Source organism: Bidens hawaiensis, unplaced genomic scaffold, assembly GCF_021521415.1.
Source record: "Bidens hawaiensis isolate Kalapana, Puna unplaced genomic scaffold, B.hawaiensis_p1.1 tig00082809_1, whole genome shotgun sequence".
Lineage (NCBI taxonomy): Eukaryota > Viridiplantae > Streptophyta > Magnoliopsida > Asterales > Asteraceae > Bidens > Bidens hawaiensis.
This window is the reverse complement of record NW_027503916.1, coordinates 22,879-36,347: the sequence shown is the minus strand read 5'-3', so window position 1 is coordinate 36,347 and position 13,469 is coordinate 22,879. Positions and strand designations below refer to the sequence as shown.

At 31.7% G+C, this 13,469-nt stretch overlaps 1 protein-coding gene across 1 annotated transcript; it reads left to right on the top strand.

Moving 5' to 3' along the window:
- The first annotated feature begins 30 nt into the window (after positions 1-30).
- On the top strand, positions 31-2,188 carry LOC143607472 (ER membrane protein complex subunit 8/9 homolog). Its single transcript, XM_077082912.1, has 5 exons — positions 31-254; positions 334-480; positions 746-805; positions 1,719-1,882; positions 1,969-2,188. Exons 1-5 carry the CDS (start codon positions 45-47, stop codon positions 1,997-1,999), a joined length of 612 nt encoding a protein of 203 aa, XP_076939027.1. The 5' UTR covers positions 31-44; the 3' UTR covers positions 2,000-2,188.
- Positions 2,189-13,469: the final 11,281 nt, after the last annotated feature.

The following is a 13,469-nucleotide window of genomic DNA, read 5'->3' as shown; positions in this document are numbered from 1 at the left end:
GCTATTTATAGAAACTGAGCAAAGGCAAAACCCTACCTGACCTAATGAGTACAGGCGGCGAGTGTAGATACGTGATCGATCAGAACGCCTACATCAAGCTCATCCTCCATGCCTTGAACCACAAAGCCTCCGCCGTTAACGGCCTCCTCCTCGGCCGCCTCTCCGGCGAAGTCGTCGAAATCACCAACTCCGTCCCTCTCTTCCACTCTTCCCAGATCGGACTTCTTCCTCCTCTTGAAATAGCATTAATTACGGTTTTTTATTTATTTATTTGTTTTTCTTTTTTAATTGATTTAGGGCTTTCTGATTTTTAATTGAGACCGCCCCTTACAGATTGAAGAGTATTTCAGCTCACAGGGATTGAGTATTGTCGGTTATTTCCACGCCAATGAGCGCTTCGATGATCTCGAACTCGGTACCGTTGCCAGGAATATTGCCGATCATGTTTATCGCTATTTCCCCCAAGCTGCTCTGCTTCTGGTATGCACAGATCAATTTCTACTTCAATTATTACTTTTAAGTTTGCAATTGTCATTATTAATAATAGGGTTATTGGATTTTAACATGTTAATCCAATCTCATACGTGTATTCCTATTTATCAAAAAGCCAACGGGGACTATGAGATTGCTGGATGAAAATATGCTTAAAGTTGGAACTGTCTTTGTAAACCCTCAATAATAATATTATGGTATGTTAAGTTGTAGAGTGCAGTCTTTATTAATCTTTTTACATATTTATTCACAGCTAGATAATAAAAAGCTTGGGGCTTTACAAAACAACAAGGATATGGCTCCTGTAATGCAGGTATGATCTTTGATTAAACAAATGTTATGATTGAGTTTTAGTCTCTTTCGTGTATGCACATAGGTTTTTTTTTTTTTACAAAGTAGGGGTGGGGTGTCAATCGTGTCGCGTTAGCGGGTTGGTGGGTTAATGGGTTGAAATGTGCAACCTGAACCCGACCTATGTTAATATTCATGTCAAAGATTTCGTCCCTAACTCGCACACACATAAATTCGGGTTGACCCAAACACGACTCATAAAGCCCATTTTTCAAAAAATAGTTAAAAATTAAATTAATATAATTTGGGGTTGGTAGACTAGTACGAGTAATATGATTTTTATTTTTTTTTAAATATTAAAAATCTTGAAAATATATTGGAAATTACAAATGTATATTCAAAATATGGAAAACGGATTAAACATAAATAAAAATATAATTATCTGTTTATTAAACATAAATAAAAATGTACCTGAACCCGACCCCTTTTTTAAATGGGCCGTGTTAGTTGACCCAAAACCTGTTTTTTCATGTCGAGTCAGGATTGTGTCAACCATTGCCGCCCCTATTACAACCTGATGTTGCTTCTGTTTTTGATGTATAATTTCACATGTGATCTACATTTTCCTGTGTGTAATTTCTTGGATGATGATGAGTTGATTACAAATATAGTTTGTTTATTTCGGTTTGAAAAAAAAAAGCAGTTGTCTAGTTGGATTGGTTAAAGTAAACTACCATTTAAAATGTTCATTACATTGGTCCTTTTTTCTTCAAAAACACGGTTGAATGCTTGTTAAATCGAAAAGAATGCATACATAGTTATGTTCCATCCAAGACTTCAAACAATCTTGTGATTGTTGCATCTGAATAATTTGGACTTTGTTCTTACATCAGTTGCAATCTTGTAAAACTATGTTTATTTTCTGTTTATATCAGCTTTATACACGCGACTCATCTAAAAGTTGGAAACTAGAGTCAAATGGGAACAAGCGGTTGACCACCAAGGAGCCGTCTGCCAACATTGTCCTGTTGGATTTTGTCTCATTAGAGAAATGGAATGATGTTGTCGACTTTGATGACCACCTTGATGACATAAGCAAGTAAGTAACAAACACGACTTTCAAACAACTTAAGATTAGAAAAGTTGGTGAAACTTTTGATAAACAAAAAAAAAATCTTTTTGCAGGGATTGGTTGAATTCTGGACTGTTTAAGTGACGTTCCAATTTGGCTGTGGTTATTGGCAACCAAAGATAGATCAAAACTCTTCAACGCGTCTCCTTTCTCCGTCTTGTGTAACCTTTGTGTTTATTTTTGATTTATTGAGTTTGGCTCGAACAAAGATTGACTTTTTTTACTGTATCTGGAACAATGCTGCATTATGTCTTAAAGAGAGTAGAACTTACAAGCAAGCTGTCCATCAAGTTCTTCTGTTTTGATATGTTTTCATAATATTATTTGTTAAGAGCCTGTAACCTAAACCACAGAAGAACAAAACCAGAGCCAAGCCTGAAGCAAACTCAACAAGCCAAAATACCAAACTTCAACCCTTAGATGAACACCGAATAACTTATACTTATTGCTTTATATAACATGGAAACTTAGATAATTGCACTGTGTTCTCATTTCATCACAAAGCCTCAACAACTCTTTTTATGATGACGTCTGGTCATCGTGTTGCAGCTCAATGTGTTATGCTATATCTGCAACATTACCATGTGCCTTTCCACCCTTCCTAACCTCATGAATGTTGGATAATACTATGAAACACCTTTTTGATTCCTTAATACTAAAACATGCCATATTCGTGTGCCACTAAATAGTTCATATCTTTCCCACTTCTGTTTTTTAATATGAGTATTGTGTCGTGCTAGTCGATTAAGATTTGGTTTTTGTGTCGTGTTCTGGTCGTGCAAGAAATTGCCGACCCTCTGAAAGATAGAGGCGTTCGGGAAGAAAAGTGTGAGGAAGGGATGGAGGTTGAGTAGTTTTTATATTTTTCTTTGTTAAAAGGGAAAATGTAATTTTACAATTGTATACCAAACTAGCAATACCCGCACGTTACGGCGGTGTTGTTCGTGTTTGATTACAAAAATCATTTTTGTTTGGTGATATTACATCAATTTGTGATTGTATTGTTTATTAAAAATAGACGTGCATTTTCACCCCAACAACGTTTTTTTCCTTCGGTTTAAAGATTTCAATATTTAACCAAACGCCACTTATTATTATTTTTTTAACATGGTATGGCAAAAGCTTTTTACTTAACAATATGCAAAAATAATACAGACAAACTCAAGGCCGGCCCAACCTTTTTAGAGGCCTAAAGCAAGTTGAAACGTTGAGGCCTTTAACATTTTTTATTGTTATCAACCCACTTTTTGTCGTGACAATTAGCGACGGTTATAGACTTTAATTACTAGTTAAATTTTAAACTTTGATATTGATTTTTACTCATGGGTTACAACCCTCTTAAAGATATTATATAGACTTGAAACAAAAGAGTCCATAACAAATGTCATGTGATATAGCGAAGCTGGAACGCTTTTAAGGCGGGGTTTATTCATTGGCAAAAGAAGACACATTTTTTATTGGCAATGGTAAATGTGTCTTATTTTCCCACCAAGCCACACCCTAAGGAAATTGAAACAAATGAAAATAATGATTAAATGCTCACGAAACAGTCTAACTGTGACATTCGTCAAAATTGGGTCCTGTTTGTACTCGTTTGTTTTCGTTTATGATCCGTTTATCATGTAAACCGACCCGTATTGTAAACCGAAACTTATGATATAATTAAAATGATGGTTTTTATGTTACAATATTGTTTTACACTTGTTGGGTCTTGAAAACATCCTTTTCGGGCCTTAAAACACGTTAAAATCACTTAAAACGAACTTCGGGGGCGATTCGGTCATTTTTGAAAGTTATAAAAATAATTCCAGCCCCACCTCGTCGTACCGCGCAACGGGGGAGCCCTTCACGGCCGCGCAGCGCGAGCTGCAGCAGACCAGCTTGTCCCATTTGTCTCCTTGTTTGGTTTATCGTCCATTAAGGGGATGTTTGAGATTGCTTCTTTAAAATGTTTTTTGCTTTTTGGAGGGGCATTTTGGACATTTTGCCTCTCCAAAAAGCAAAAAATTGGTGCTTTTATGTGCTTTTGGAGGGGCATTTTGGACATTTTGTCTCTCCAAAAAGCAAAAAGCATTTTAAAGAAGCAATCTCAAACATGCACTAAGTCTAAGTTTTAACCACCAAATCACTTGTTTAACCAAATTAAGCTCTTCCTATAAATATCCAACCCTTTCCCACATAAATCCTTGCTCATAAACTCTTTCCTCACTCACATTCAAGAATCATTCAAGGTTGTTTTTCATGTTTATGTCAAGTTTGACTTCCAAAGTCAAACTAAGTTAGTTCTTCATCTTTATTAGTTTACTAACTCTTAATTAATACTTGAACCATATGGCACAACATATATATAATATAAACCCCTTGTTACTTTTGGTAGTTACTTATCCGGCCCCGGTTGGTTAAGTTTCGGGCCTCGTAAGGCAAGGCTACATGGAGTATTTTCGTGGTCTTTGTTATATATTTTCCGCACTTAACAATCTAACTTTATTATTGCTTACTAACCATTCTTAACTTATACTTATCTTGCTTATTTATTAAGTTCCATGGTTATGGGTTTGAAGAGACTAGCCTCAGCTTAACCGTAAATAGCTCTAAACTATAAACCGAACTTTGTTTACTAGCTTTGTTAAATAATTGTTTAAACATGCTTTATGTTGGATTTAAGTTTCTAAAATAATTATTATAAGTTCTATGGTTATGGGTTTGTAGATTCTAACCTCGGTCTTAACCCGAAACAAGATCCGAACCAAAAACCGAACTTTTGTTTAAAGACTTTATTGTTAACTTTTTGGTTGTAAAACTTAAGTTTCATCATTTATAAGTTATTATACAACTTCTTTGATATTTGGGCATGTGGAAAACATCTATGAACTTATTGTGAGATGGAAACCGAACTAAACCGATTTTCACTCGCTTAAGACACACAAGTGTGTTTTTAGCTATCAAGACTTATATATTTATTTAAAAATACTTTACAAACTGATTTTAAATATTTTATTAAAGTACTTGGAATGTTGAATCCAACTTGATCTTATAACAAAGTTGGACTGACAAAACCGAACACTCACTTAACGTACGTTGTTAGTTCTAAAACAATAGAACTACATACTTGGTTAAGTATTATTAGATTTTATTGAGTTATCTCATAACATTTATTATTCCAGAAAGTTGACTTTGGGATTGACCAATTATCAAGACCTGAACCAACAACCCGAACACTCGTTAAAACTCGATTTAGTATCTATATTATAAAGGGACTTGAATTCTTGCATTTTTACCCACCTTAGTACTTAACATAGGTTGAGTAAATATTAAGGTTAGATGCTTTAACCTGGTTTCGAGCAAACTTGCATTTTTAAAGGGTTATTATTATAATTTCTTAGATAGTTACATTTTAAACCTTAAACTTTAATTGTTTACATTTCTTAACTTTTATTTTAAAGTTTTCATAAAACAACCTTTCTAATACAAGGCTTTTATTTCTATTTAGGCCTTGCTCGTTAGACTCCATTCTCCCGATTTCCCGTCTTTTACCGACAAAGTTTTATACTTGAACGTGAGTACTTTCATACCCCGTTTTCCATCTTTCGTTTTGGGGGTGACATTTCATATTTATTCAAATTAAATGCTTTATACTTGAGTCTTAAACCACAAACGTTATTGTATACTTTACTTAAATAGATGCTCGATTTGGTGTTCTATGCGTACATGCTTATATGTTTATGTGTTTTGGTTGGTTGAACTATAAATCCAAGTCTATTTGACAACCCCTTATAGAAGGTGTCGTTAATATATTCTTATTAACGGTAACTATAAATCCTAGTCTATTTGACAACCCCTTATAGTAAGGTGTAGTTAATGTATTCTTATTAACGGTAACTATAACTTGTTTCGTTATCCAAATTATTGCTATTATTTATTGTTTCGTATACAAGATTGTGGACATTTCTTATTATATACATATTGTTTCAAAACTATGAATTGTTCACCAACCTTTGTGTTGATAAACTTATTTTATGAAATGTTACAGGTTTACATTTAGGTTGATATTGAGAGCTTGAAGAAAACGTCACAATACCTTTAGGATATTAGTAAAATGAACAATATATTTATTTGCTATGCTTTGTTATGATCATTGTATGAACATGTTATGTGACATCTTATGATTTTGTGAAATTAAATGAGTTGTTAAATATTATAACTTTAAATAGTGTCATGCGCTTATGGGTAATCCGTCGCATCCCGACATATTCTGCCGCCTTTAGTCGGGATGTGACACCAACCACAAAAAAAGTACAAAATTGTAACATGAAAATATACTTTAATAAAAACATGTCAAGAAATTCAATCTATAAAGTCAATGTAAGAAAACATGACAAGAAATATTAGTAGCAACTCAAATGATTAAAAAAGGTTAAATACTAATAAACATATATCACAACCGTATTTAATGGATATGTACAATTGTGAAACAAACAATTACATTAATAATGAGAGAGAACATTTAATGAAAAAAAAAGTTTAATAAAAAAGACATGTGGCTCACATAGTCAATGTTGATTACTTGAATGATTATTCCCTTTAACCATTCATTCAAGAAACACCCCAAATCCCTTGCTACTTTCATTCATCATCTTTTTTATTTAAGATGTACTTCATTGATAAAATTGAATGCCTTGAGAACTCAAGACTCTGTTACATGCCTGCACTCTTTCGTCCTACTCCTCTCGATTTTTCTCCCTCTCAGTTGCAACCGCCAACCAGCAAGCCCTAGCTTCCAAAAGATGGGGGCCTTATCAAATTGGGGGCCTCAAGCCCTAGCTTGGGTTGGTTGTATGATAGGGCTGGCACTGCAGGTGGTAATACTTGAAACAAGCTATAATCGGTTATGGTTTGAATTAAAACAAGTCGTTATAGGAGGTTTAGGTTAAAACGGTCAATTTTTAGTATAGGTTGAAACGGGTTTGGAATATATATAATACTAGGTTTTATCCCCGTATTATGGGGGTTGTGTTATATATATATATATATATATATATATATATATATATATAAATTCTTGGATTTCAAATTTATTTATTTTAAGAAAGTTAATCATTTACTTAGGGTTTGATGATTAAAAGTTTCACAAATGAATGAGATGTTCTAACTCGTTTAAAAACTATGGGTTTGGTGAGACCCATGACCCGCTTAATATTATTTTTACTACAAATTTGTTTTTTTAATATAAATAATATCTTTTTATTAAAAAAATTGGATATTAATTTTTAGTATGTCCATATTTTATAAAATTTTCATATCATATATCTGGTGAGATTAATTTTTAATATAATTAGATGTTATAACACGTTTAAGGTATCTTGGTTTGGTTAGACCTATACCCGTGAGTTCGGGTGAAATGCATGAGAAGTCTTCATTTACAAATAAACCAATCTGGTGGCTTGAAAGAATGTAAGAAGCAATCAGAGAGCTTTTAAATATTTCGTTTACATATATTTAAGATTAAGATTCTTAGTTCTATAGTTTTTTTTTATTTTCCTTTTTTTTTCTTTATTTTTTTTGCATTCAACATGTATTATAATTTATTTACATCCTCATATGTTGTTTTACATTATTCGTTTATAATATTTATATATTTTTTAAAATGTTAATTTTATTTATTGTAAGGAAATTAATAATATACTTAGGATTTGATGATAAAAATGTTTCATAAATAAATAAATGTTTAATAATACCGGCTTAAAAGCTATATGAGTTTAGTGAGATCCATTACCCGCTTATTCTTTTTACAATAAAATTGTTTGTTAATTATAAATAATATCTTTTTTTAAATGGATATTAATTTTTAGTATATCCCTATTTTATAGGATTTTCATATTAAATATTTGATAAAATTAATTTTTAATATAATGAGATCTTATAACACGTTTAAGGTCTATTTGGGTTTGGTGAGACCTATACCCATGAATTCGAGTCAAATGCATGAGAATGCTCTATTTAAAAATAAAACAATCTGATGGGTTCAGAGAATTCAGGGAGCTTTCATTTATATATATTTAAGATACTATCTTGCAATTTGCTGCTACCTTTAATATATTTTTTTAATTCTTTTGAATATATGTTGAAGCTGTATAATAATAAAAATTAATATCCGTTATATTTTTTAATATCTGGTAGAATAAAAACTAATATAGATCGGAATTAGTTGCTTTCTTTGACAATTATTAACCCGTTTGATTCAAAGATATTTGAGATTTTCAAGTTACCTATTTGCTTTGTTGATCTAATTTGTTAGCCATTCACAGAATCATACTTAAATATAATTCAAGAATTGCTCCATCTAGCAGGATTCGTTATTTATCAGATAAGTTGTAACATATGGACATTTTTTTTTCAATTTAATATTTTTATCTAACAAGAATTTTGAAGTATAAACCATTCCGTAAGCATCTCTTAAGAATAAATAAATGTAACTATCTATATAATTGTGTATCATACAATCCTACGTGTCGCTCCTCCCCGTTTTAAAACCACCAGATTGCTTATTGCAGATCTCACGTTGATTTTGCCCTGTTTTAACCCGTTTATGTTACACGGTTCATAACAACTCCTTAATCCTTTCCCCTTTAACGATCAGAATTTACCACCTCACTTGTGTAACCCTAACTTGTGATTGGGTTTTGTTTTGTAATATGTGTTGTAGAAGAGCCGCTCTTCTTTCATATATGGGTTCCATGGGCTTGCCCTCACAGCTTATTCGATATACATCCACCATTGCTTTTCAGTTAGTGAGAATCGTTCTTTTCGTATATCTGATTGTAATTTGTTTTGATTTTGTACAACCATAAAAGTAATTTATTTGGCATTCTCTTTGGATCGATCTGGGTATGTTTTCGTTTGCTACAATTATGTATTTCTGTTTATATTTCGATTTTGATTGAATTCGCGTTTTCACTGTTCTATCTTTCAAATTAGGGCTCATCAAGCGATGCCAGACATCTGCAACGAAATCGGTAGCAAGCGTATCAATTTGATTTTGATTAATGTGTTATGGCAAATTAATGAATTATGTCTGGAAGGATGAACTAGGAGAAGTATTATTGTGTTTTCCGACGTATTTTTAAAAGGTATATATCATAACTCTTTGGTGGTTTGATCTTTCTTAAGTTTTTTCTAATCTGTAGTGTTTTAAAATAAATAATAATAAAAAGGGAAACAAAGTTCGTTCAAAAAAAAAAATACGCTTGATACTGATACGTGTGTGCTTGCTTTATAGGATGCTAGAACCCTTCGATTGATTGTTAATTAGGTAGATGGATGAATTCAAATAGAAGAAAGATGCGTAGTTTGAATGATATTTGTATATATTTCAGTACTGTATAGTTCTAATGTTATTAAGACATTTAATACCCCCTCTTGACAAGTTTGAGGTTGCATGCTTCAGAACAAGTTATTTTAGCTGAAGAAGAAGCTGCAGCCACATTGAAAAGTTATATGAAGCCGATCACTCATCCAAGATATTAACGGGAATCTCAAAAGAATTGTTGAGTAGGATCAAGATGCTACAATCCAATGCTAAAAGATTAGGCTTTGAAAATCAAGAAACTACTCAGAAAGCTAATAGGGACGATTATAAAACAGTCAAGGATTTGAAAGACCGAATTATAGAAGCCGTACATAGGGCTGAAAGTGCGGAAGCTAAAGTTGAGATGCTAACGCAGACGAGTAACAAGCTCAAAAGTTCATATGATAAAGTGGTTATGCTTGAGAAAAAGCTTAAAGATGCTAAGAGTAAGCTGACAAATAACATATCAGTTGGCTTTAACTTAAGACATTGGGCATTCATTTCAATATATTGATTGTCGAGAATTAGTAACAATATTATGTTTATTCGTTTGAAAGTTTGGAGTTGTCATCTGTATTTATCACTACTTGCTAGAACTCATACCAAAGTTACAATAGTTAATGAGTACAGAAGTAAGTATATTATCTTGCACAACAACATTATTTTTAGTACATGTTTTCGAATGCACATGTAATCCTCAATTAAACTAATAAATGTCGAAATATATCAATTTGTAATATAAAGTAGATGCTTCAGTACATGAAAGTTTGTTAACTTATCTATTTTTTAAGATGAACTTAAAACAATTTGGTGGTTCTGAAAATTGCTCAAATATTTTTGGTTAAATAATGCAATGGTAAGCTGCATATTAAGTGCACCTTGGTGATTCTACAAATGGGTAGATTCTGCACAACTGGATCATAACCTACCTGTTCATTGACTGTTAAATATGGTTATGGTGGTTATCTACTATTTATGTTATAGAACACGTCTAATAACCACTTGTAAGTAATTACAATGCAGTCCGATTCCATGATTATGTTAAAACTTTTCCAGATAAATTGTGTGAAGTCGGGGCTTGCCCCATGAAACTATTCATTTGAAGATATGAGTGTGAACACTTCCTTGGCCTTCATTTTACAAGTGACTGTATAATTAAATTCATTTTTTAACTGTAAACGCACACTATAAACATATTTCTAAATTCACACCTTTGTTTACATTTGCCTTGGTCTTCATCCTTAACCCCATGCCCTTATATACATTGTATAATTAAAATAAGATTATATATATAATTTGGTTAACATTTTTGTTAAAATTTTTCCAGATAAATTGTGTGAAGTCGGGGCTTGCCCCATGAAACTATTCATTTGAAGATATGAGTGTGAACTCTTCCTTGGCCTTTATTTTACAAGTGACTATATAATTAAATTCATTTTTTTAACTGTAAATGCACACTATAAACATATTTCTAAATTCACACATTTGTTTACATTTGCCTTGGTCTTCATCCTTAACCCCATGCCCTTTTATACATTGTATAATTAAAATAAGATTATATATATAATTCCGTTAAAATTTTTGTTAAAACTTTTCCAGATAAATTGTGTGAAGTCGGGGCTTCCCCATGAAACTATTCATTTGAAGATATGAGTGTGAACTCTTCCTTGGCCTTCATTTTACAAGTGACTGTATAATTAAATTCATTTTTTAACTGTAAACGCACACTATAAACATATTTCTAAATTCACACCTTTGTTTACATTTGCCTTGGTCTTCATCCTTAACCCCATGCCCTTTTATACATTGTATAATTAAAATAAGATTATATATATAATTCCGTTAAAATTTTTGTTAAAACTTTTCCAGATAAATTGTGTGAAGTCGGGGCTTGCCCCATGAAACTATTCATTTGAAGATATGAGTGTGAACTCTTCCTTGGCCTTCATTTTACAACTGACTGTATAATTAAATTCATTTTTTAACTGTAAACGCACACTATAAACATATTTCTAAATTCACACCTTTGTTTACATTTGCCTAGGTCTTCATCCTTAACCCCATACCCTTTTATACATTGTATAATTAAAATAAGATTATATATATAATTTGGTTAAAATTTTTGTTAAAATTTTTCCAGATAAATTGTGTGAAGTCGGGGCTTGCCCCATGAAACTATTCATTTGAAGAGATGAGTGTGAACTCTTCCTTGGCCTTTATTTTACAAGTGACTGTATAATTAAATTCATTTTTTAACTGTAAACGCACACTATAAACATATTTCTAAATTCACACCTTTGTTTACATTTGCCTTGGTCTTCATCCTTAACCCCATGCCCTTTTATACATTGTATAATTAAAATAAGATTATATATATAATTTGGTTAAAATTTTTGTTAAAATTTTTCCAGGTAAATTGTGTGAAGTCGGGGCTTGCCCCATGAAACTATTCATTTGAAGATATGAGTGTGAACTCTTCCTTGGCCTTTATTTTACAAGTGACTATATAATTAAATTCATTTTTTAAACTGTAAATGCACACTATAAACATATTTCTAAATTCACACCTTTGTTTACATTTGCCTTGGTCTTCATCCTTAACCCCATGCCCTTTTATACATTGTATAATTAAAATAAGATTATATATATAATTCCGTTAAAATTTTTGTTAAAACTTTTCCAGATAAATTGTGTGAAGTCGGGGCTTGCCCCATGAAACTATTCATTTGAAGATATGAGTGTGAACTCTTCCTTGGCCTTCATTTTACAAGTGACTGTATAATTAAATTCATTTTTTAACTATAAACGCACACTATAAACATATTTCTAAATTCACACCTTTGTTTACATTTGCCTAGGTCTTCATCCTTAACCCCACGCCCTTTTATACATTGTATAATTAAAATAAGATTATATATATAATTTGGTTAAAATTTTTGTTAAAATTTTTCCAGATAAATTGTGTGAAGTCGGGGCTTGCCCCATGAAACTATTCATTTGAAGATATGAGTGTGAACTCTTCCTTGGCCTTCATTTTACAAGTGACTGTATAATTAAATTCATTTTTTAACTGTAAACGCACACTATAAACATATTTCTAAATTCACACCTTTGTTTACATTTGCCTTGGTCTTCATCCTTAACCCCATGCCCTTTTATACATTGTATAATTAAAATAAGATTATATATATAATTTGGTTAAAATTTTTGTTAAAATTTTTCCAGATAAATTGTGTGAAGTCGGGGCTTGCCCCATGAAACTATTCATTTGAAGATATGAGTGTGAACTCTTCCTTGGCCTTTATTTTACAAGTGACTGTATAATTAAATTCATTTTTTAACTGTAAACGCACACTATAAACATATTTCTAAATTCACACCTTTGTTTACATTTGCCTTGGTCTTCATCCTTAACCCCATGCCCTTTTATACATTGTATAATTAAAATAAGATTATATATATAATTTGGTTAAAATTTTTTTTAAAATTTTTCCAGATAAATTGTGTGAAGTCGGGTCTTGCCCCATGAAACTATTCATTTGAAGATATGAGTGTGAACTCTTCCTTGGCCTTTATTTTACAAGTGACTATATAATTAAATTCATTTTTTAAACTGTAAATGCACACTATAAACATATTTCTAAATTCACACCTTTGTTTACATTTGCCTTGGTCTTCATCCTTAACCCCATGCCCTTTTATACATTGTATAATTAAAATAAGATTATATATATAATTCCGTTAAAATTTTTGTTAAAACTTTTCCAGATAAATTGTGTGAAGTCGGGGCTTGCCCCATGAAACTATTCATTTGAAGATATGAGTGTGAACTCCTCCTTGGCCTTCATTTTACAAGTGACTGTATAATTAAATTCATTTTTTAACTGTAAACGCACACTATAAACATATTTCTAAATTCACACCTTTGTTTACATTTGCCTTGGTCTTCATCCTTAACCCCATGCCCTTTTATACATTGTATAATTAAAATAAGATTATATATATAATTCCGTTAAAATTTTTGTTAAAACTTTTCCAGATAAATTGTGTGAAGTCGGGGCTTGCCCCATGAAACTATTCATTTGAAGATATGAGTGTGAACTCTTCCTTGGCCTTTATTTTACAAGTGACTATATAATTAAATTCATTTTTTTAACTGTAAATGCACACTATAAACATATTTCTAAATTCACACCTTTGTTTACATTT